Source organism: Carettochelys insculpta, chromosome 3 (assembly GCF_033958435.1).
Source record: "Carettochelys insculpta isolate YL-2023 chromosome 3, ASM3395843v1, whole genome shotgun sequence".
NCBI classification, from domain to species: domain Eukaryota; kingdom Metazoa; phylum Chordata; order Testudines; family Carettochelyidae; genus Carettochelys; species Carettochelys insculpta.
The window spans coordinates 186,562,638-186,587,679 of NC_134139.1; the positions used below are offsets into that span (position 1 = coordinate 186,562,638).

General features: G+C 40.4%; 1 protein-coding gene across 9 annotated transcripts in view; it reads right to left on the reverse strand.

The window, feature by feature from the left end:
* SMC6 (structural maintenance of chromosomes 6) overlaps window positions 1–25,042 on the reverse strand; it is an 83,180-nt gene that overhangs the window by 54,040 nt on the left and 4,098 nt on the right. For 8 of the 9 annotated variants that reach the window (XR_012645126.1, XR_012645125.1, XM_074991292.1 and 5 more), the window contains exons 3-13: window positions 22,220–22,337; window positions 20,701–20,806; window positions 20,372–20,508; window positions 17,939–18,000; window positions 15,691–15,771; window positions 15,082–15,183; window positions 14,860–14,979; window positions 14,653–14,751; window positions 9,770–9,916; window positions 8,685–8,773; window positions 2,546–2,710 (exon numbers count right to left, since the gene is read on the reverse strand). Coding sequence is in view for 7 of the 9 variants with exons in the window: in XM_074991292.1 (XP_074847393.1) it covers window positions 2,546–2,710; window positions 8,685–8,773; window positions 9,770–9,916; window positions 14,653–14,751; window positions 14,860–14,979; window positions 15,082–15,183; window positions 15,691–15,771; window positions 17,939–18,000; window positions 20,372–20,508; window positions 20,701–20,806; window positions 22,220–22,337 (1,226 nt within the window). In the remaining 2 variants the exon portion in view is untranslated. The remainder of the gene's footprint in view (window positions 1–2,545; window positions 2,711–8,684; window positions 8,774–9,769; window positions 9,917–14,652; window positions 14,752–14,859; window positions 14,980–15,081; window positions 15,184–15,690; window positions 15,772–17,938; window positions 18,001–20,371; window positions 20,509–20,700; window positions 20,807–22,219; window positions 22,338–25,042) is intronic. The other variant, XM_074991295.1, reaches the window with a different exon arrangement.

Here is a 25,042-nt window from a genome sequence, read left to right on the forward strand (position 1 = left end):
TATTTTACAAATTACTGTACATTTCTACTGTTCAGAGAAACAATATTTATCATTAATTCTTTGAAGTCTGTTATCTCCATTGACAAATGCAAAACACAAAAACAACTTAAAACTGAGTTCATCAAATTAACCTGGGATAAAATCTCCATTAGCAGAATGCGATATTTTACAAAACTATTACCAAACCAATGGTTTGCACAGAATACAAAAAAAATTACTTCTGAAAATTCAGTCAAGCATGCTCATTATTTAAAATGTCTTAGTCTCTTTTGTGAGGCAAACATACAGGTCTCAGATCAGAGTAGGCTGATTTAAAATAAGATTGATGTTATGATAATTTAAATCCGGAAGTATTTTAAACATGTTTTAATCTTGTTTTACAACTGTACTTTTCTTACTTTCCTTAAGAAAGCTTGAATTTAATTTGCTGGTAACAATTAAAACACTTAATTAACAACTTATACTAAACAATAAATTTGGTGTTTCTTTTTGCTAACCTGGAAGGTAAGTCTGTCTATATGCATTTATTTAAGAAATGATATCGCTTAACATGATTTTGTTGAGAGTCAGTTTTATATTTTATATTAAAAATAGTGAATGGTGCAGTTATTTCTTACTATTCTATTCTCTTATTTGTGTCAAACTGCGGGACATGAAGAAATTCAGGGATGTGGGGGGAGGGGGCATGAGGTGATCCAGCTCCTCCCTAGTCATTCCACCCACCTGAAGAAAAAGCCAGACTTTGCTTCTGGCTCTCAGCCCCTGCCATTTTACATGGGTAAGCTGGTACAGCTGCTGTAAAAAGCAGGCAGCTGAAGGCCTATGTGGAGCTAGCTGCCTCCTGCAAAAGTGAGTGTGGGTGGGCGGATGGGGGGCAGCGGTGGTGAGAGGAGGAGGAGGAGGAGGAGGATGGGATTACATTGGAGTCTGGGGATACCTGGCTCAGGCAAGAGGGATGGGGGCAGGGTAAGAGTGGGGGACTGGTGGTGCGTGCCTTTGTGGGATGGGAGGGGCTCAGGTGGGCAGCTCATGAGGCTTACGGGGCTCAGGCGGCCAGCTTGTGGGACTCGCAGTACTTAGGCAGCTGGCACTAGCACCACAGGGTTCAGGAGGCTTGGGCTGGCAGCTGGCCCCAGCAGTACGGTGCTCAGGTATCTCAGGCTGGCAAGCCCCAGCAATGTGGGGCTTAGGCAGCTTGGGATAGCAGGAGGGAGGCTGGCCCTGGTAGCATGGGGCTTGGGTGGGCAGCTCAGGCAGCTGGGCTGTGGCTGGGACAGACAGCTGTAGACAAGCACCTGGTCCCAGCAGTGCAGGGCTCAGGCCACTAGCAAGTGGTCAGGCGGCTGGCCGGGGGGTGGGAGGCTGGCCGGCCCTTGGCAGCATGAGGCTCAGGTGGGCAGCTCTGGCAGTGCAGATCTCAGGGATGCAGGTGACTGACATGGTCAGCTCTGGCGGCTGGCATGCGGCTCAGGCAGCTGGTCAGCTGGGGCTACACCAGGCACCCAGAAGGGGCCAAGAAAAATAATTTGTGCTTATCTTTAATAACATTTTTATATCAAGTTTTTGTGTTATTTTAAATTCTGAATTGAATGTTTTGTTAAAAGAGGGATTGGATGATGGTAAAGAAGTGGGGGGGTGAGGGTTACTCGAAAATCAAAAGAGGGGCCTGATGCTGAAGAGTTTGGGAACCATTGATCTAGACGGAAACTTAAAATTACATTAAAACATACAAAATTAGAATTTTTAAAACTTTTTAAATACAAGTATGCCAGGTGTCCTAAAAGAGTTTTAAAATGTTTATTAAAATCTGTTTTACTTTTAAAACTGATGTGTAAAACAAAAATATTACATACAAAGAACAGAACTGATTGTCTCCCATCACCATTGTCCACCAAGATTTTAGAACTAGTTGACCATATCCTGTTACATCCTTTTTTCATAAGCAGGAAGAGGAAAATGAGTTTTCTTGCATTTTCCACTCTAACTTGATTTCTCTGAAAGAACTGGTCACTGAACTGAATTTAAGTATAAACTAAAGCGCGCGCACACACACACACACACACACACACACACACACGGTGGTTTAAGCATGCCAGTAAACTTCCCCCCATTCAATGGTTTGCCTTTCGCTAAAACATAAGCAGCAACATTGTAGTTTCCCTTTTTTGAATGAAACTACAGGATTTTAGTAAATTATGGTAAGTGCAAGCCTTAAACAATGTCATGATTTAAAATTAGGTTTTAAAAAAAATGATTTTTTTTCAAATACACTGGTTTTCACATACCCTGTCTTGGAGTAAATCAGATTTTAATTTTAGTACTACATTTTACCTTTAATGTCAGCATACCATGTATTTTGTTCTCAGAATTTTCAAATTGAGTCTAACTATGGATGATGGACAAAAGTACCAAATCATAAAGGTGCTTTGGGAGAATTAGGACTAAAAACTAAATTAAGTCTAGGGTTGCATGGAATACTCTGAAACAGAAGTGATGAAGCCAAACCTATTGCCACTTAGACAATTAAATACAAAGTTAAACTTACTTTAGTCTAGCATGTTCTTCCTTGCATTTGTAGATAGCCTGTTGAAACTGTTCCATTTCTTGAACCATCATATCCTCTTGATCACGGACCATTTTCAACTGCTCTTTCAAATGGGCAATTTTTTTCTGTCGTTCCAACTTTTCAGACTCTGAAACTTGATCAGCACTGTAACAGTACAGAGACCCCAATTCAATGTTTAGAAGTTACAAAAAATATAGGGCTTGAAAAGAACAAAATTACTAAAACTATATCAGAGAGGTAGCCATGCTAGTCTGTATCCGAAAAAACGAGAAGTCCTGGGGCACCTTATGGACAAATGGATATTTTGGAACAAAAAACCAGTCCAGTAGCACTTTAAAGACTAGCAAAATAATTTATTAGGTGAGCTTTCGTGGGACAGACCCACTTCTTCAGGCCATAGCCATAACAGAACAGACTCAATATTTAAGGCACAGAGAACCAAAAACAGCAATCAAGGTGGACAAATCAGAAAAAAAAGTCATCAAGGTGAGCAAATCAGAGAGTAGAGGTGCAAAGGTCAGGGCAGGGGGAGAAGCCAAGAATTTTGGAGTATAAGCTTCCAGGCACAAAGACCTGCTTCATCAGATGCAATGTAGTGGAGATTCCAGACCATCTAATTACACAGGCTCATAAAAACGAGGGAGTCCCAATGAAGAGGAAGGCCAGAGATGAGGTGGTCAGTTAAGTCAAGGAGGATGTGGCCCACTATCAGCGACTAATGTGGAGGTGTCCCACATTTTAGCATTTAACAGTATTTATTAAGTAAGCACATCCAACGTTATTCAAACAGCAGAAAAGCCTGTCTTTTTGCCTGCATGTGATACTTTCTAATTAAATGCAAGATACATTTGGGATTATGACTACATACAATCTGTCTGATAATGAATTTCCCTTAGCTAAGACAAAAATTAAATATTTCCAAAATAAACTAAAAAAATAAACTAAAAAAAGGCAGTTCTATATGGAGGTGTAATAACTTGAAAGATGTGACATTACACTTCATATTCTTTATGAAAATATGCTTATATAAGATGAATGACAAAAGATGTACTTTAGGCAAGATAAATTACATAAAGTAAGGTATTGGGAAGATTTACTGAATATGCTTATCCTATTTGTATACATGCATCATTTTTGTATTTCAAATACGTTACTTCGGGAGCTCCCCACTGCTAATGCTTCCAGTAAAAATTAAAAAGCCAGACAGGGCTGATGGCCCATCTTTGAGGACTAAAACATGAGAAAAGACTTGGCCTTCCTGTGAATGTACCATACTGTTACTGACTTATGGACACAGATGTCAGATGATCTGGCAAACTGATCTTGGACTTCGGAACTTTTCCAGGAGGCAGTGGGGGAATCAAACAAAGGATTCCTGCTTTATGGAATTATGAGGTGGAGTGAAAAGAACAATCAAGGTCTTCAGTTTGCTTCTCCTCCCCATCCAGACAGATGATATTTGACAACACCTATAAACAAAGATCTCAAACTGAGCGGGAACAGGGAGAGAACTGCTGGATCCAGGCTAGCAAGATACCTCTGGCATGAGGAAAAAAAAATATCTGAAATAATATCTAGGGTGAGAAATTATTATTTGTAACTGGTAGCAGAGAGGTAGCCATGTTAGCCTGTACTCCAATAAAATTGATTTGTAACTGATTTTAACCACTTACAATCTACTTTTTATAGTTAATAAACTTACCTCATTTGTAATATAATCCAGTTTATGTAATTTCTAACTGGGGAGACAGGAAGTTCTACCTACCTCTCACCACACTGAGGAAGCCATTTTCATATAATTTTGGGTTTCTACTCTAAGGAAGGCAAACATCTGGTGCCGTGACAAGTCCCACAAGTTGAGCCATCCCAGAGCTGATCTCAATGTCTGTTTTGTTATGCAGCTGGATGTGGTCTTGCCCGTAAACTTGGCTGTAGGAGGTTTGTTAGCCTAGTCCCGCAAGACCCAGTAAAGGGGATCCAGGGTGGGAGAAAAAGGCTGACAATGTATCCTTAGCAGATTAGATGACATCCCAAAGGGTTCCATCTTGTCACTGTAGAATTTATGTCTAAGAATGAATGCTAATTATGGACTACCTATTCTCCCCAGCATTGTTCAAATAACCAGTTCCTTATGATACAAAAACAAAATGTTATCAATTTGCTCATGACACAATCATTTGCTAAAGCAAGGTTGTGCCTCACTGCAAGGTGGGGTTGCACCAAATAAATATAGTGTTCCCCTTTTGCATTCTTAATGCCCTGCTGTACTTGTAGGAAGCTCTGCCACAGACTGATCATGAAATCAACACTTTGCCTATGACCCTAAAGAACCTCTTGATGGCAGCCAGTAATTGTTTCCAGCCCTGTAACAGCAATTCCTTTCAAGTCTGACAAATGCACTATACCTAATGTTGCTATCTCAGAATTGATCTATAAAAAAAAAAAGAAGTTGTATACCGTGTCAAAAGCTTATGACATACTGGTCATCAGAAGCCTTGAGAGGGGATGGGAATATCACAAAACAAATTAGATATCTGTACTAAAAATTAACAAAGCAGGGATAACAGTTTTTACACTTACCTCTCTGCTTTCAAAAGGCAGTGTAGTGGGGCAAAGCGGCCACCCCACTACTTGGAAGGGGAGGAAGCATTCCAGGAGCTATTTTGTACTGAGTCTGGCCCCTCCCAGTCACCTAACCAGAAATCAGGAGACAGGGTCAGGACTCAAAGTCTAGCTTGAGGACTCAGTCTGGGCTGACCCTCCAGAGGACAACTCTGTGCTCCCAGCCTGAGTGAGGCGGAGGCCTGGATTGGGCCGCCTGGGCCCTTGTTGGTCCCGACACCCTATGGACCCCAGCAGAACCTGCCTGCCGCAGAACACCAGATGGACCCTGAGGACCAACCCGAGTACCGGCCTCAGCCTGCACCTGGAACCAGCCTGAAGCAGCGGAACCAACAGGCCGTGCAGGCCTGGATTATGCCAGCTGGACCTGGAACTCCGTGAGCCCTGAGAGAATGACTGGACAGCAGGTATGCGCTGGGGGACAGAAAGGGGGAGGGGAGACAGAGTGGCCCAGGGGGTAAGAGGACCATTAAACGTCCATGGGTCAGTATGTTGCAGTGTGGATTCGCCGATGACCTGCACAGCAGACTGTGCTGCTACAACCAGGTCCCCTGGGCTGGGACACAGTGGAGTGAGTGGGCCTGTGTGTGTTCCCCGGGTCCCCCGCTCCCGCCACCTGGGTGGCAGTCTCCCCACTGGCTGCCAGCACAGGCTAGGTGACTGTGCCCTTCTTGAACTCTGAATTGCATGTTTGCTGCCCTGCCCTGAGCTCAGGCTTGACCTTTTTAAGACGGGGTTTGTTTGTCACCCCACCCTGAACTAGGGCCTGGCCTTTTGTGAACTGTGTGTTTGTTGCCCCATCCTTCACCAGGGCCTGGGCTTTCTAAGACTGGTTGTTTTGCCACCCCACCTTGCACCAGGGCTGGGGCTCTCTGCGTTGTTTTGCTACCCTACCCTGAGTTAGGGCCTGGGCCTTCTGCAAACTGCTTGCTGCCCTGCCTCACACCAGGGCTTGGGCTCCCTTTGGCTGATGGCTGCCCAACTCTGAACTAGAACCTGGGCCTTCAGTGAACTGGTTGTGTGCTGCCCAGCCCTGCAACAGGGCTTGGGCACTTCTGGAACTGTGTTTACTGCCGTGCCCTGCAGTAGGTCTTGGGCTCTCCTTGTACTGTGTAAACTGTGTGTTGGTGATCCCAACCTGAACTAGGGCCTGAGCCACCTGAAACTGCTTGTTTGTTGCCCTGCCCTGAGTTAAGGCTTGGGCTTCTTCAGTCAGACTTGAGCTAATTTCCCCAAATTGAGACTGTCTGTGCACTGTCCTGCCCTGAACAAGGGCTTGGGGCCCTCCCGAGACTTGGTGTTGTGTTGCCCTGCCCTGAGCTAGGGCCTGGCCACATCAAGAGCACATGGCAGCTGCCCTGGCCAGGCCCTGACTTGGGTTGACTTCCACAGGGCCTGCCTGAAGGCCAGCCCCACAAACTGTCACCTCTCACCCACCAGAGGCAAAGTGGGAATCAAGAACTATTGACTTGGAGGTTAGTGTGGTACCCGTGGCAATGGGGCGGAGTGGCCACCCAATGACCCCTCCAAGAGCCTGAACCAGCTACAGGCAGCTAGAGTCAAAAATAGAGTATTGAATGACGAGGAGAGAGAACTAGTCAGTACCGGAGGTCAATGTCACACAGTTATCTGGTGTCTGCAATCAAAACAATGAGCTTTAGAGAACTTTAATCTGAAACACAGAATCATAAAAACAAGAACTTCTGTCATCCATTTACTGAGGAGAGCCCAATGAAGTGTGAGAGGATCCAGAAAATCTGGATCTTAATAATTTTACTAAAAATAAGCAAGCTACAGAAAAAAAAAATGAATGTGATGAAAATGCTTTAGACTGGTAGATGGGAGGTCTGTTGTGAAAGAACCAGCCTGTGGTCACAGCTGTGCCTTCTTTAGGGCTCAGTGTTCCATAGGGCTTGTCTATACTGCCACTTTACTGTGCTCTTAGCTTTCTCACTCAGGGGTGTGAAAAAACATCCCCCAAGTGCAACAAGTTGCAGATTTGTAAAGTGCTAATATAAACAGGCTCCTAGCACTCTTAGCTACCCTGCCAATGGAGGTGGTCTACCTAGAGCACTGGAAAAAGATTCTCCCAGCACAGTTGCTATCACCACACTGTCACCAAACGCAGCAGCGTAGACAGCTTCTCAATCAGCACGCCTCTCAAAGTAGCAAAGATGTCAGCAAGCAGCACAGGAAACACCAGAGCTGAAAACAGGGGACTTTGACTGTGATGTTCTGGGTTTAAACAACTTTTTGGAACAGGACCTTAGGAAGGGAAGGCTATTACAGCTACAGAAGCAGCACTTGTAGCAGCATGAGGAATGAACAATAAAGCTTCAAAATTACCATTATTCTGCAGAGGATACCTGAACTTTGCTTCATTCATATCAAGTACTGTCTGACAGGTCTAATGGAAGAGAAGACCCAAGGTCTAGAGAGGAAGCTAGACACCACAGTTGAGTTTCAAAGGCAATTTCAGCACAGGATGGAGGCTGAAGGAAAAACTCAAAAATTTGGAGATGCAAAGTTGGACCACAGAACTTTGAAGGTATCTTACTAGATGAGAAAGGCAGTCAATGAAAGCATGTTAACTACGAGCAAAAGGCAGGAAAAAAATGACTAGCAAATGACAAAATGAAGATGAAAGGCAAGTAGTAAGAAAAGAGCAGCTAACTCCTACAAGAAGATGAAAATAGTCAATGGACATAGCCAGAGTTCAGAGCCACAGGAGGATAGAGGGTGACTCACAGAAGATTACAATTGAAAACAAAAGACAAGATGTTACCTAGTTTTATATATTTAAATGAACACTCAAAATGTAGGCGCATCAGTTTTTGAGACAAGTAACTCAGAAGTATAACATCTAGAGAGTAACAATTTTAACTCAGCTTCAGTTCACTAAGGCTATGTCTACACTATAAGCTTTTGTCAACTAAATTGGCATTTTGTTGACAAAACCCCCAGAGCATCCACACACAAAATATATTCTGTTGACATGAACTCCACAGAAAGTGGCACATTCATCAATAGATTTCTGCCTCTCCCCCACAAGGCAGAACACCTTTCTCAACAGAATCTGTTGACAAAAAAGCTGTGTGGACATTCCCCGGGAAGCCCTGTCTGCTGTGCTTCTTGGTGCCTGTTTTCTCAAGAGTGCGGCTGGGCAATCTAGCTACTATGTCGACAGAGAAGTGTGCTTCTCCCGTTGGCTTTTGTGTGTGGCCGCACTCTGACAGAAGTTTTATTAGGAAATCTTTTCAGACAGAGAATTCTGTCAACAGATCCCTATAGCGTAATTGTAGCCTGAGTGCATATGTAAGTCATAAGAGAGACTTTAACTTTTTTGTATTTTAAGAAAAATTATACTGTAGTGAAAAACCAAGTTCTCTTTGATGATAGATTATTTAATAAATAGAGATATTGGCTTATCCAATTCTGAACAGCTCATTCTCTGAACATCACAAATTCGCATCACAAATACTCTTGGGGCACTTACCTATTCTTCAGTTCTTCAATTCGCTTCCGTAGCTGTTCATCATCTTTTTCTAGTTGTTTTAATTCTGTTCTAGAACGATTATGATGTGCCTATCAAGAAAATTACATATTCACTCTTATTTCTATTGGTGTGCTTGGTCTTCACAAAAGAATAAATTAATATCTATTTTTCTGAAGGGAAACATTGTCACCCAATTTACCATTTTGAAATACCACAGAAAGGAGAGCTTGCATTTCACACTAATCATTTTACGAGTTTCTTTTCTAACTATGTTTATGGTGCCCCAATAGCTATTCAATCTTTAGTACTGTTATAAAGGGATATGCACACTATAGTCCTGATTCCACAACTGACTCATTTCAGGTGGAAGCTGTTGGTGGATGAGTGACTCACCCCTGAACTCCTCCTTTTAGCAGTGGTATCTCTACTCTGCCCTTTGTTCTGCCACTTTTAGGCTTTTTACAGTGATTCTACACATTTCCTTATCCATTCATCACTGCTATAGGGATATAGGTTTATTCAGGAAAAAACTGGAAAGTAAAATGCAGAATCCCAAAAATCTGTCCCAAAGCAAGGCTCTTACCTCAGAGGCTACTGAGAATAAAGGTTCTTTCCCTTAAGGGTTTTTGTTGTTGATTTTATTAATGACTTCTTATTGATCACCAACCTGTAGCTTGGCTTGTTGCTGTGCAGCTCAAAGCTAACAGCTTAGAATCTGCTCCCTCAAACAACTGCTTCATCTCTCTTATTACAAACCAGCTGCTTGCAGTTCCCTCTCTGTGCCTGGTTTATCTAGACAGTTCGTTAAGCAAGCCTGTTCCAGGGTTGAAGTCTCTTACAGGCAGCTAGCTCCCTCACACTGCACTTGCTTTGCATCCCTAGGATTTCACTGGGCCTCTAAATACATGGAGTCCACATGGGCAGAGCAAAGCGCACAACTGGGGCCTTCTTCATAACAGGGATTGATGTGGTCATCAAACCTGACCTCCCACATACACAGGCTATGGGACATCCGCAAAGTAATCTGAACTACGGCATACCTGTTTTTAGAACACTATTGCTATAAAATGCATTTTTCCACTAACCTCAGCTTCATTGTATGCTATCCTTTTTGTTTGTACGTCGGCTTTCAAATGCACACACTGGGGCTGCAATGCTTGTGCTTCTTCGCTTATCTTCTCTAACTTATCTTGGATGGCCTTGTACTTTTCTTCTGCTTCATTTAGTTTGGCCTTTCAACAAAACAGAGAGAACATATGGACTGACATAGTGAAACAGAACAGTTTACTTACACAACTCTTTGAACTACGAAAATCTTTGAGACAAACTTGAAAGTCAGGTATTTGAGACGATTACCCACACCCACCCAAAAAAAAAAAAAAAAAAAAAAACCTATAGTGACATTAGAAGATAGGAGTAAATCACTCAATGATTTAAGGAACATATAAAAGGAATTCTTTGAGCTGAAAAATATTAATGCAAAACATTTATATTTGATTAAGTCTGTCAATTTCATCTATTTGGTTTATGGTTAAGATGAAGAGATATTTGGGTCTGCACATTTTAACATCATAAATCAGAAACTTTGAAAAAAAGTGTCACAAGGCGAGTAAGTGCTTTTAGTTTCAAAGGGTTGATCTGTGCTTGCAAAAACCTTGAGGAGGGCTGTGGCACCTTAAAGACTAATGGATTTATTCGGGCATAAGCTTCTGTAGATAAAAATTACTTGGTCAGATGCATGTGTTTTTTACCCACAAAAGCTTCTCCCCAAACAAATCTGTTAGCCTTTAAGGTGCCACACCACTTTTAATTCCTTTATGAAAGAGCAGGCTTTAGACCACCTGTGGCTGATTAGCTGCCTCCCAACTGGAGGCAAAAGAAGGCACAAGGGCCAAATAAAGGAAAGATAGAAAGGAGCATGTGATAACATCCTGGAAAAAGCGAGAAAACGAAGAGGAGAGCTGCTTGTGAACACAAATTGAAAATGCTAGGAGAGGTACTGATGACAGCTCCCTGAGTCAGAAAAAAAACTAGCCTGCTGACCTTCCTAAGCTGGAGATCCGGTGTTGGGACTGTATTTTAGACAGAAGAATCATAAGACTGGTCACTCTCTTTATATGGCTAGACAGAAGGGAAACTGATACAAGTACACTGCCTGTGCTGCAGCCTACAGTATGAGGAGCCACAGGTGAGGGCTGTCTTATTAAAAGTAGTTTTCAAGTACATTTATTTCTCTCTCCTTCATTCTTGTGGTTTTATTTTTTTTTTTGGAATATGTTCTCATCTTTGTGGAACAGAAGACCCTATCAATGGAAAAGTCCGTGAAACTGACCACACAAGAAACACTGGCAAAGGCAAAAAGTAAACTACCAGTTACCATGCCAAGCAGTCAAAATATTTCAGACAGAAGTGAAATTAAGCTAAAGGCCTCCAACTGAAAAAAGTAACTAAAACCATCATCTAAAAATAGTAACAAAGAGGAAGCCGTGCTAGTCTATACACTATCAAAACAAAAAGCAGTCAAGTAGCACTTCAAAGACTAGCAAAATAGTTTATTCCCACGAAAGCTCACCTAATAAACTATTTTGCTAGTCTTTGAAGTGTCACTTGACTGCTTTTTGTTTTGATCATCTAAAAATGTGTATTTGGCTCATATGTAATCTTCAGTGATGGACAAGTGCCTGGCTATGTTTGGAGAGGAGGAGAAAAAATAAAAAACACCACAAACACCAAGGGATTTTAATAGAACCAAAGCACCACACACACAACAGCGATATTTTCTGTCGCGAGTGTGCAACAGATTTCCTGTGAATATCACCTGAATATCTGATACATTAGATCCCTCTCAACATATCTAAAAGTTCCAGTGCCAGGAATCATCAATAAGGCCTGGTCCACGCTAGGCCCCACTCTCCACTGATCTAACATATGCAACTCCAAGTACATGAATAGCATAGCTGAAATCAACGTACTTAGATCTACTTATCCCAATGTCTTCTATGAAGTAAGATCAATGACTGATGCTCTCCTATTATCTCCACCAACTATTCTCATCTTGTTGGAATACCGGAGTCAACATGCAAGCACTTAGAGGTCAATTTATTGCATTTACACAGGCAATTAATGAACTGCTGGTGGACAGATAACTGCAACATTGATCCACCATGTAGCAGAGACAAGCCCTTAGTCTCTATATGGTTCAGGGAATTATCTATCTATGAAATAAACATGCTTTTAACCAGTGGTCTCCCACTCTCAAGTGGCTAATGATGATTTGCATGACATATGATAAATGGTAATTACATTGTTTAACAAACTATTGGAAGGCACTCAGATACTATTCCAATAAACAGTGTATAAGAATTAGGGCTGCATAACTTAATCAATGTTGTATAAGAATGCATATTAACACCTGCAATTAAGGCAGGGCAGAATTAACCTGTTAAAACAATTAACACAATCACAGGTGTTAACACACTTTAGTTGACAGCCCAACTTTAAAGTGTACATAAACAAGTATACAGCTCAGAGAAATAATGATTAGCGGTGGGAAAGCAGCCTAGTGCATGGTGCAACAAAAGCTTTTCCAGCCCCAACAGCTGTCTTTTCCAATTAGAAAACGCACCTATTGCCAGCAAGCTGCAATGACCTGCACTTTCCCTTTCTTTTTAAATGGAAAAACAAACAAAGTAGCTTAAAGTTAACTTAAGACATCAGTCTGAGAGGTGAAAGGGATGGGGTGGAAAAAGCACTCCGGGCTGCAATTGCTGTGTCAAATTTCAGCCATACTAACATTTCTGGCAGCTTTCCAAAAGGTAAAGCAATAGGAAAGTCGGCCAGGGGTTGGACATGCAAGCAGGATAGTCCCCTTGGCATCGAAGCAGTAGCAAGCAGGCGTTGTACGAGAGGGATGAATCAGTCAAGCTATCTGAGCAGAGCACAGGCATCTTCCACAAATCGATTCGCTCACTGAAGCATATGAAAAGCTGATGATGATGATGCCATGGACAGCCCAGGGCCAGGGCAAAAGGGGCTGGGGTAGGGGGCTGGGGCACAACAAGCAGCAGTAGCAGCAGGACCTGCCACTGAGCTTCCAGGTCTTCTTCTGGGATGCTGCCTAAAGCTCCCCTATTGGGTGATTCAGCATGCCTATCACCCCAGCTGGATGCCACGATTAGCTCCTCAGGCTCATGGCAGAGTCACAAAAATCCTGCTCCCCACTGGCGAATGGGGATGTGTCACTATGGAAATGCTGGGAAACATGCAAGAGGGCCACCTCAAGGCTGTGCCAGGAAGGGGTTGCACCACTGCTGGAGGCTGACTCAATCCCTGGGGCAGGGAAGGAGTTATGGGAAAAAAGGCCTATACTCCCTTATTGGTGGGGAACAGGGGCACTGAATTTCATATTCCACAGACTCCCTTTATAATATTTCAATAGGAGAACTGAATCTGCATCCCAGCAATCACCCACCTCTTTAAGATAGGCAGATTCCTGCCGAAAGCTTCAGGCATTTGCATAGTGTGGGGCCTGGACTGGGGCCCAGGGAGGTGCTCAGCCTGGGGGTAGATACTTCTTCACAAGGCACCAGGGCAATTCTGAACCAGTGCATGCTGGCTCAGAAAACTGCTTGAAGGGTAGACAATGTTCATTATTTTTTTCTGAGCAGATATTTTTTTGGGGGGGCTAAATATATTACCATTAAAAAAAACTGATCTAACATCTCCTTTTCATATCCATACTTGCTGGAACACTACTCAAAAACAATCTAGTTTTTAAACACTAAAATATTGTGCTGTTGAACTGCTGTAGTTGTACAGCTAGTTACATACGGAGCCCCGAGTAGTTTTTTTATTGCCAATACTATTTCTCTCTGACCACTACTTTAGTCCACATTGTTTTAACAGTGTGATTAATACTGATTAATTTTTAAATCTTTCAATTAAATTGTGATTATTTTTTAATTGCTTGACAGCCATAATAAGTACCTATACAGAACAGAATTATAGGTAACATTCAAACACTAGTCACTGGCCTACACAAAATTGGTTCTCTCAGTGATCGGGTTCTAAGTCAATGATTCCATATAACAATCACAGAGGGATTTTGAGTGAACCAATAAAAGAAAAACTAGCGACTCAAGCAGAGAAAAAAAAACACCTTCTCATCCTGGCATTGTTGCACTTGTCTGAGGCACTATCCAAGGATGAATGAGCATTCATTTGACTATTAAGGTTCAGACTGCTAATCAATAATATATAAATAAAGACTGCTACATAAAACTATAAGCTATAACTTGAAGAAATTGAGTTGATGGCTCCGATAATTTATTTAATAATGGAAAATTATAAATTTCCATTAACTACATTGCCCCATTAGAACAAAGAAGCTAAATAGCCTAGGACTAATTTCGAGGGCAAGCTAATGACAGCAAAGGAAAGAATCTTCTGACCAGTAAAAACATACACAATCAGAATTTCAATTATGTCACCTTCCATGACATGACAGGGGAGACTTACTGTCCACGCACCCACCTCTCAACTTTTGGTGTCATGTTGCTGAAAATTTTGAGAAAAAAAAATCATCAAGAAATTGACTGACAGCAGTGGCACTGAAAAGCCCTTTACCCCCTAAACAGAATGGTACCAAACACAATAAATGCAGAACAAACTGTACTGATATATATTCAAGAAAATTCTAAGTAACACATCAAAGTCAGATATGCTGCCCTCACAAAGTTAAATTGTGGCCCTTGAGTGACTGTACTGTCATCAGTTAATGCTAAGAATGATACATCATTAACTCTTTGAATGTTACAAATTATTATAAATAGAAGGAATGCTTCAAGCTGATTTTCTATCAGCAGCAAAAAAGAAGCAGTTAAGTGGTTTTCATTGTTAAATTTATTATGACATTTTACTGTAATATACTCTCAGACGTAATTCAGAATTAACATCATGACAACTCTACCTGCCATTCCTTCAGCTTTTGGTCATACTTATCTGTACGTCCTTCCTCAATATCAATACTATCTTTGATTGGTTTCATTTCTTTTTCAGTTTCATTCACCTAAAATGTTTAAAAAAATTAAAGTATATATGACACCATTCAAGATAACTTGAAAATAAATTAAGTGAACTTTAGTTCAAGAAACACATATTTTAACAAGAAAGTTACCACTGCCCACGCCATTTTGTGTTTCAACTTCTCTAGAATGTTTTGCATTTCACTCACGAACGCAATACTTTTGTAACGTTCCTCTTTCTCAAGGTAATGCTGCTTAAGCTCTTGAAGAAGCTAAGGGGTGGAAAAAAAGATTCAAATGTTAAATAAAAGGCTAGTGGTCTAATTTGGAATTTTAGAAGAATTTTTTTTTAAGGTTTAAATTGACTCAGATACCCCTTCTCCTTGTTCTATCTGGTCATGAGTTCTTGACTTAGTTTCCATAATGTACGAATAATCAGCTTTCATCTGCTCCAGCTGAGTTGCTTTCATAAAGAACTAAAACCAAAGAAGAGAGTGATCCCAATATCAGCTTTGATAAGACTTTTTTGTAGACTAAGCGCTCTTTATTTGGATTTTTATAAACTTTAATAAAGTGTGCACTTATCCAATATTCTGAGTACCCTAAGCAGTCTAAAAAAACCATTAAACCAATGCATTAGATGTGAAAGATTACATCAAGTCTATAATCCAGCAGTAACATAATAAACATAGTTCCAGAAGTACCACAGGCACAGAAAAAAAAATTAACCTTTGCAATATCTTTTGAAGGCTAGCAAATTCAGACAAAACTTTCTTCTCCAAATTATTTTTCAAGTACAATTTTTACATCCTTTATACAAGTTTGAAACCAATATATTCCCACTTAATTTTTTTTCTGAATAAAACTCTGCTTTCATTCAATTGCATGAATTGAACCTCACACATTTTAAAAATTAAAATGACTGGACAGGAATGGTATTTTACAATGTTTTATTTAAGTGCCACAGATCCTGTTTAGCTTACCTTGTATTTGTCACCTTCATTTTTAGACTGTAAGAAGTGCTTGCTCATCTCTTGGGTTAAAACAGACACAGGATTATCTACCTGTAACAATAAATAACTCAGAAACAAAAGTATTTTACACTGAATTAATATTAATGAAGCACGTCAACAGAAATGGGAAATGAAATGAAGCCTCCATTTTTCCTTCATTTCTGTCAAATTGACTAGATCATAACCTAGAGAACAAAGGTCTAAATGAGGGACATTGCTGATTGCTGAATCTTTCAAGAAGGCAAACATTAAGGCAAAAGAAGTATTCTAAGGTAGTAGCATTTGCGACATGATGTTTGGCTATTAGAAAATAAAACAAACAAAAATATGTGGGGTGTGGTATGGAGGAGATATGGTTTGGTATGATTAAATACAACACTAAACAGCAATAGATTTTCATGATTTTTTTTCCACTCTCTCTCTCTGGAACCAAACCGATATGACAAAACCCCATCTTCCACACAGCATATCCCAAAAAAATTATACTTTGCACAAAAATTCCAACAAAACCAGTACAATAGTTACTACATTAAATTTAGGATGTTGTTAACCACAGGTAACTCACACAATTAACTCAAAAATTAGTTGCAGTTTTAACTGCACTGTTACACAACACAATACCAACTCAATTTAATAAATATTTTGGATGCTTTTTCTACAGTTTCCAGAATACTGATTTCAATTACAACATAGCATGTGAGGTGTACAGTTCTCACTTTATATGGTTTTTATTACTAATATTTGCACTGTAAAAATATAGCGTTTAACTTGCCTCGTACAAGTACCATAATACTGTCTCTATTGTGAAAGTACATCTTACAAACGTAGATTTTTGTTACATAACTGTACTCAGTATCCAAACAACAAACATTAAAGCCTACAATTCCATTCAGCCCTATTTTTTAATTCAACCAATCCCTAAGACAACGAAGTGTACATTTACAAGAGATAATGCTGTTAGCTTCTTATTTACAATGTCACCTGAAACTGAGAACAGATAGTCAACATGGGACTTTTGCAGCCAGTATTGCAAGGTATTTACATGCCAGATATGCTAAACACCCATACGCCCCTTTGTAATTTGGCTATCGTTCCAAATGACATACTTTCATGATGATGGAGCTCATTTCAAAAAAAAAAGTGTTAACTAAATTTTGATGTAATTCCTTTGGAGAAGATTTGTATCTCTACTGCTCTATTTTACCCACATTGTGCCAAAATTTCCCTGTTAGCGCAATCACAGATAATGACCCAATACATACTGGTCATATTAAGAAAACTTTCTCCACAGAATTCAAAAATGCAAAAAAGATACCAATATGAGATTGCTAAAAATAGATCCAGCACTCAACCCCAAAATTCAAGAATCTCAAGCGCCTTCCAAAATCTGAGCAGGACAAGGTATGGAGCATACTTTTAGAAGTCTTAGAAGAGCAACACACTGATGTGGAAACTACAGAACCTAAACCACCACCACCACCACCACCACCACAACAAAAAAAATCAACTCTCTCTTGGTGGCATCTGACTGAAATAATAAAAATGGACATGCATCAATCTGCACTGCTTTGATTTGTCACTGAGCAGAACTCAGCATGGACAATGTCCTCTGGAATAGTGGTTGAAGTATGAAGAGATATATGAAACATTAGTACATCTAGCACGTAAATACCTTGCAATGCCAGCATCACCAGTCCCATATGAATGCCTGTTCACATTTTCAGGTGACACTAAACAAGAAGTGGATAGAATTCTCCTGCAAATATATAACGAACTTGTTTGTCTAAGTAACTTGCTGAACAAGAAGTAGAACTTGTGGACTTGTTGGCTCTCGAGTTTGGCATTGTTTTATTTTTGAATACTCTTCCACACAACTTAAAATTTTTAAGTTGAATTTTCATGATAAAGAGATTGCATTACAGTACGTATGAGGTGAATTGAAAAATACTGTATCTTTTGTTTATATTGTATATCTAAGCTCCATTGCAAATTCATACTCTGCAGAATGCAAGTGTTCTGTTTCTCTTTTTTTCAAATGCAAGTTTCAACCTACTATTTGTGAAGATAACCTTGTGAAAGTGAACTGATGCAGCACTGTATTACTATGAAAGAATTAATGAGCTCATTCATCAAAACAGAACACATTTTATCAATAATGTCCAGTTTGCCTCTGCAAGTAAAACAGTCTTAAATAACATTGAACTCATTCAGCAATTACCTGTATATTAAAGTGATCCAATATTGCTATAAGTTCTTCTTTCTTAGAAGAAATTAATGAGCCTGGAGATACAAAAAAGAAAAACTTGTATCACAGCTTATATCCAAGAATTATAGATAAGTACAAAAAATTTCTCGCCTGCTAAACAGTGACCAAATGAATCATGGTAGTCACAACCTACACATTACTCTAATCATCTCTGTACACAATGTGCCTTGTGAGGTATCACTCGAAAACTAATAGCTCACTGCTCAATAACATTACAATGAAATGTATACAATAGTGCCTCCATTTACATGAGGGTTACATTCCCATGCACCCTTGCATAATTTGAATTTTTCCTAAGTGGAGGAGTGGCTTTTTCTCCCCCAGCAGAACGTACATTCTGCAGCTGGAGAAGCAGCAGAAGCACCTGGAGTTCCTTTGAAAGGTACGTCCAAGGTTGGCAGGGGAGTGGGGCGGGAGAGTTGGGGAAGGTTAAGCCTGGCAGCGGGTTGGAGCCACGGTAGGAGGACAGGGGAGTTAAGCCTGGGGTAGGTTAGGGCTGTGGGGAGTGGGGATGGAGTTGAGCCAGAGTTATGCATAGGGGGAACAGTTGAACCAGGGCAAGGGGGCGGAGACTGAGCCTCACATGGGGGTGTTGAAACAGAGCCACGCTTCGGTGATGAGCCAGGCCCTGGAAGGTTTGAACTAGGACCAGGGGTGCGGGAGGGGTTGAGCTGGAGCCACACTTGAGGGGTGGTGAGCTGGAGCCAGAGCCAGAGCAAAGCACAGGGTGGGGTTGAGCCAGAGCCAGAGGCATGCACGGGCGGTGAGCGGGGCAGGTTTGAACTAGGGGCATGCAGGCCAGAGGAGCAAGATTTGAGCTGCGCTTAACTCACATTAACGTGAGTTAAGCGCAACTCAAACTCGCACATTTTTAAGGTTTACTGTATGTAAAGTTATTAAACTGAAATTATGACTGAAATGTATTTTCCAAACAGGTCAGAGGAGTAGCTAAAAACAGTTTGTCAAAGACAAAGGGCAAGCTGACACCTTTGGCCAGGTGTCAAAGTTGATCAGCAATAACCTGTCAAGAGGCCATTTTTTCGCAATGCAGGAGAGCAGGAATAGATCAACATACATTTCAACAAACAATCATATGGAACCTCTTTTACCATGAGCCTCCACATCTCTATTTTCACAGTGGGAAGACACTTTACCTAGGGCAATGCTCAGAAAAATGTATTTCGTAAGGTGAATAGATTATAAAAATGAAGTTCAAACCCTCACTGCTGCCCTCCCAGGGATTTTGTCTTTTCCCCCTTCTCTCCCACTCTTTCACTTAAGATGACAAAAGGACCCAGTTTTTGAGAATGGTTCAGAGCTGAGAATTTAAATCATCTATTCTGCTGAGAGCCTATAGTAAGGATTTTACGTAGAACAATTCTCTTTTTTTTTTTAGTTGCTAGAAAAGTGTTTTATCTTTCTATGGCTTGTAATTATTTCTAACATTTTACATTTGTACTGTCTCCAAATAACTTTACAATTAAACAAACATGTTTCATTCTTTAATCAGAACCAACCTAGTATGTTTAAAGTGAACTGTTTGGGTAACAGTTTAAAAGCAAGAGCAACAAACTTAACATCTGAACTGTCAAGGAGAGGGACAGACAATGCAGAATGCTTTTTTGTGTGAAAATTCAGGACTGGGAACGTGCTAGGGTCACCACTAATGGTAACCAAAGCTAGAGAAAGCTAGAATGTGATTGGAGTCCTGCCATTAGGCTACAGCTGTACAGACAATCGGGATGTGACCCACATGCTATCTGTCTGTGAAGGGGCTCATGTTGGGAGAGCAGCAAAGCATTGTGAGGTACAAGATTTCAAGGCAGGTGGTTACACATCCCATCACTAGTCAGAATGGGAGGCATACTACCTAGTATGTAGCACGTGGTTAATGTAACAAAGTGGCTAATAACCTTACAGTACTGTTATAGTCAGAATACAGAACAGTAAATATGCTACAAGAAAGATACATTTTACTCTTTAAAATAGTGGAAGTTAAATGTATTAAATTTTATTGTTTAATCAGCTCTCCCCCAGAACCAGAAAAGAAAAACTAGCTGTCGTTATCTTTTGAATTTTCACTGGCTCACAGGAAGTACCTGATCTTTCACAAATATACAAGACATGTTAGAGCACTAGCAATGGTAGTTGGTAGCTTTATGAACAAGCAGTTCTGTGGCACCTTAGAGATTAACAGATTTATGGAGTCATGATCTTTCGTGGGTAAAACCCATTTCCTTCAGATAGGTGTAATCCACCAAAGCATATGAACTAATAAATTTGTTAGGCTCTAAGGTGTCACGTGACTGCTTGTTAATCTGTGAAACATACAGAAGACAGTAAAGAACTGCTTTAAAACAGAAAATAAAAAAAGCATTGCCAAACCTGTTTTGCTTTTCAATTTATAACTACGGCTTCCATCCATGCTAATGTGTTGATTCACAATAATAGAACTCCCATATATGTCTGGTTTATAAGCATCTTTTCCTCTGTTTCTCAACGTTACTGAAACATCTGCAGAACTAAAATAAACATTAAAATATTTGAGTTTGAAGCATTCAAGATAAAGAATATAAGAATCTATGGGTGTAAAGTAAACTCCTATTTAGACCACAAGCAAAAAAATCAGTTGCATTTGTTTCATTCCAAATTTAAGCCAACACAGAACCACCATGGTTGGTGGACCAAACTGAGAAATACACAGTTTTACTTACGTCTGACCATCTTTCACAAATACTTTCAAAGAGGATCCTCTGTTAGTTGTGGTTGCTTTTCCACCAAGACCAACTATAAGAGCAGTTAGTACAGCACTCTTCCCACCTGAAAAAAGCAAACATTTATCACACTAACAAGCTATCCCACAACTGTACAGAGTGCAAAGTTAGGAAAGATATTTAAGTAACATAGAAGAATCAGTGACCATACATTAGAATTCAATAACTGGGAGATAAATGACAGCTCAAACCCACAGGGAAGGGACACTGCAACAGAAAATAAGATATTTCCACAAATTACCAGAAAAGATAAGGCTTTGTATGAAAAGGTGATGGAGAATAAGCAGCAAACTAACCGTGGGTGAAAGAAGTGCAGAGATAATCACACTAGAGAAAACTTTATCAAAAACAAAAAAGCAGTCAGAACAAGAAGAGGGTCTGTCCCACGAAAGCTCATCACCTAATAAATTATTTTGTTAGTCTTTAAAGTCTTTAAACTTGACTGGTTTTTTGTTTCGATAGAATACAGACTAACACAGCTATCTCTGTCACTAGACAAAACTTTGCAGGACATCCAGAACGCATGACAAACCTCCAAAACAGGCTATGAGTCCTGATCTACACCAGAACACACTAATCTCTAACACAGAAGGATTCCATCTCTTTCTTGCACATTGACAACATATTGAACTGGTAAATAATGCAAGTGTAACACCAACAGACCTGGGTTGCCAGCACCAGGGATAGAGCCTGCGAGCATAGAGGCTAAAGCCCTGCACTCTACCATGTGAGCTAAAGGCCAGCTGGGTCTGAGCCAAGGCTGTAGAGCAGAGACTTCACTCACCCCAGATGAGGTCTCAGTGCCTCTGGGTACTACACAAGTATTACTGAACAAATACAAACAGGAGGTATGCCACTACCAGTGTTCCCTGTAAGCTGAGCACTTGGATGGCCACCCAGGAGAGTATGAGATGCTGCCAACTGATTAGCAGAAGGCCCGCAGCCACCATAGTAGGCAGCCTATGTTTCTACTAGTAGTGCACATTACTCGACGCATGTAAAATTTATTCTGCCCCTGGATGGAAAAAATTAGAGGGAACGCTACTCACTACCGTTTTGTTATTGCTTAGTCCTTCCGCTGTAAAGATAATGTTATTTCTTTATAAACAAGTGGAATACTACAATACTGTAGTGAAATTTGGCTGCCGGTTTTAAGAAGCACATGTTCAACAAAGAATGTTAACCAAAATGAAATTTGAGTTGTTTCGAGACCACTACATTAACAGGTCACCATTAATCATGCTGTACTGTATCACTAAATTCACAGACACCTCTCTCTAACATTTGTCTTACTGCTAAACAGGATAATGAAAAAGCAGAAGCTTGTATAACTAATGATTTTCTTTTTCTGCAGTGGAAAAGACTTAAACTTTCTCTCTAAATATTAAGAAACAAATTTGGTTTAGTTTTTGAATAAGTCCCCAAAAGTGTAAAGAAAAATGAGTGAATTAATACTTACTTCCATTGTTTCCAACCACAAAGTTTACATTGGATCCAAACTGAAAGGGTCCCAACATTGAGTGGCACATAAAGTTCTTCAACTGGATGCTTTCAATTATCCCAACTTCCCCGGAAGTCTAAGAAATATTATGAAAATTAAATCAAACACACAAAAATTAATTAAAAACAAGCGAGTCATGTAGAACGAGAAATTAAAATGAGAGCACAGTGACAAAATGGCAATGGTAGCAGAAGTATGTTACTTTCGTAGTCAAAGTGGGACAAACTGGTAGAAAGGTTGGGGGTTATGTTGCGAACGAATTACGTAACAATATGGAAATTTATAGTTGGCAGCATAATTCAGTCATAATGCAGCATTAAATGCAAATAGTTGCCAAAGTGCATCATTTATCACAGATAAGTTTAGCGCACATATACCCTGCACGTTCCTTTCCATGGCAGGTAGAATACATACTGCACAGAAACCCCAACAGCAAGGGTATAAAGAGACGTGTTGACAGTGAGTGCCTCTGCAGGTGAACAAAAATAATCCTAAACTCTGTGGCTATGTTTACAGCAATCTCTCAAAATAAGTTCTTTTAGAAGAACTCTTCTGAAAAAAAACTTCTTTTGAAAAAGCAGATCAAAAGATTGATCCATCATACAGCTCTCTCTGTTTTGAAAGAATGCGTCAGGGACAGAAAAATCCAGCACCATGAGGACTGCGCTTCTGAAAAAAAGGGCCCACAGAGCATCTACATCCACTTTCTTTCAAAAGGATGCACTCTTCCTGATCCTTGGGCAGAAGACAACTTCCAGAAGAGCCACATTCTTTTGATTTCAGATGAGAAGAGGACATTTGTGTGTGGACATTCCATGGGTTCTTTTGAAAAAGTGCCTGATTTTCCAAAAGAACTTGTAGTATACACATGGCCTGTGAGTATGCACCCTAAACAGCTCTCCATGGCTGTGTCTACATGTGCCCCAAACTTCGAAATGGCCATGCAAATGGCCATTTCGAAGTTTACTAATGAAGCGCTGAAATGCATATTCAGCGCTTCATTAGCATGCGGGCGGCAGCCGCGCTTCGAAATTGACGCTCCTTGCCGCCGCGCGGCGCGTCCAGACGGGGCTCCTTTTCGAAAGGACGCCGCCTACTTCGAAGTCCCCTTATTCCGGACTTCAAAGTAGGCAGCGTCCTTTCGAAAAGGAGCCCCGTCTGGACGCGCCGCGCGGCAGCAAGGAGCATCAATTTCGAAGCGCGGCTGCCGCCCGCATGCTAATGAAGCGCTGAATATGCATTTCAGCGCTTCATTAGTAAACTTCGAAATGGCCATTTGCATGGCCATTTCGAAGTTTGGGGCACATGTAGACACAGCCCATTTGTCCAAGCAGAGCCTCCTCAAGTACACCACCAGATTTAGTAGTTGCAGGGTCCTGCTGTTGGGAGTCTTTTTCCACAGTAGGGAAAAGTTCTCAGAGCAGGGCAGCAGTGGAGAAAGACTTCAGCAGCTTCCCACTACCAGGGACACATGTAGCTACACACAGCCGTGTGGACACAGACTGTTTTTCACTGTGGCTTGTAGGTACACTAGAGGAATGTAGTACAGATAGCCTTAGTTTTTCCCCTTTAAGTTAGCCAGTCAAACATCTTATACAGCATGCTTTTTTTATGTAGTTTCTATGTGGCATAATGTAAATACCATATAGAATTTTGTTTTAGAATAATCATAGAATTATGGATTCCTAGGGCTAGAAGAACCATAGAATCTTTGCTCTTCTTAAACAACTTCCTACATAAAGTTGTGAAGAAGGAGCTGAATTTCAAAGAAGGGATAAATCAGTGGCAAAACTTTGAAACATATTTTGTTAGAAAGCTTAGGGCAAAGCTAAAGCTTTGTGAGTACGATATTCATTACGCTGCACTTTGTTTCTTAGAAACAAGTAATGGTTTTAAGCATGTATGAAAACAACCCGTAACTTGAGTTCTCACATCAGACAACACAACATTTGCATTTGAAGGGCACTTCTGTTGCTTTATGAAAAAATATATGTATCTTATTATGAGTCAACTATTCTAGAGAGCAATACAGATAACATTTCTGCTTTTCATTATATTATTTCACATCACCACTTACACAGAAAAATATATTTCAAAAATCTGATTCTATTTTCACTGTATCACAAATAATTTGGGATATGTTTAACAAGCTACAGTGGCTCCAACTGTTCCTTCCAGGTCAGCCATCTTTCCACCACCACCACTTTTGTGCAACTTAAAAATCACAGCTTTCACAACATAGTTGGTTTAGCTGGGATTTATTTTCTTTAACTGATGGCCTGTGGGTCTTACTCTCAGAAGTAGTCATTCTATATAATGCCTGTGGATTTTACTCTCAGAAGTAGTCATTCTATATAATTCAACTGATTGTGGTTGCCAGTAAAAATTATGATTTTAATTTTAAATTGTGCTTAGTTGGCACGAGTATGTATTAGACAAATTATTATAGTTACATTTAAAAATAGCAATCTTTACTGTATTCTGAAAGACAATTGGAGAAACAGGCTGTGGAACTTATAAAAGGCTCAAAACCAAATGCTCAAAGAAAGTGCTTAACACGTGTGTATGAATCCAAGGAACAGATCATTGAGGTTTACAGCGCACGAAAAAAATCATTCCAGAAGAAAAAAAAATTCCCCTCAAATGTTGCAGAGTTCAACAGAAGGCGGCATGGCAGAAGCATCACTGGTAACTTTACTTCCATATTGTTCCTTCTGCAGCTAACATGTGTAAGGACAACAAATTCAGACTGTCAGCAGAAGTAAATGATAACTTAGGGGA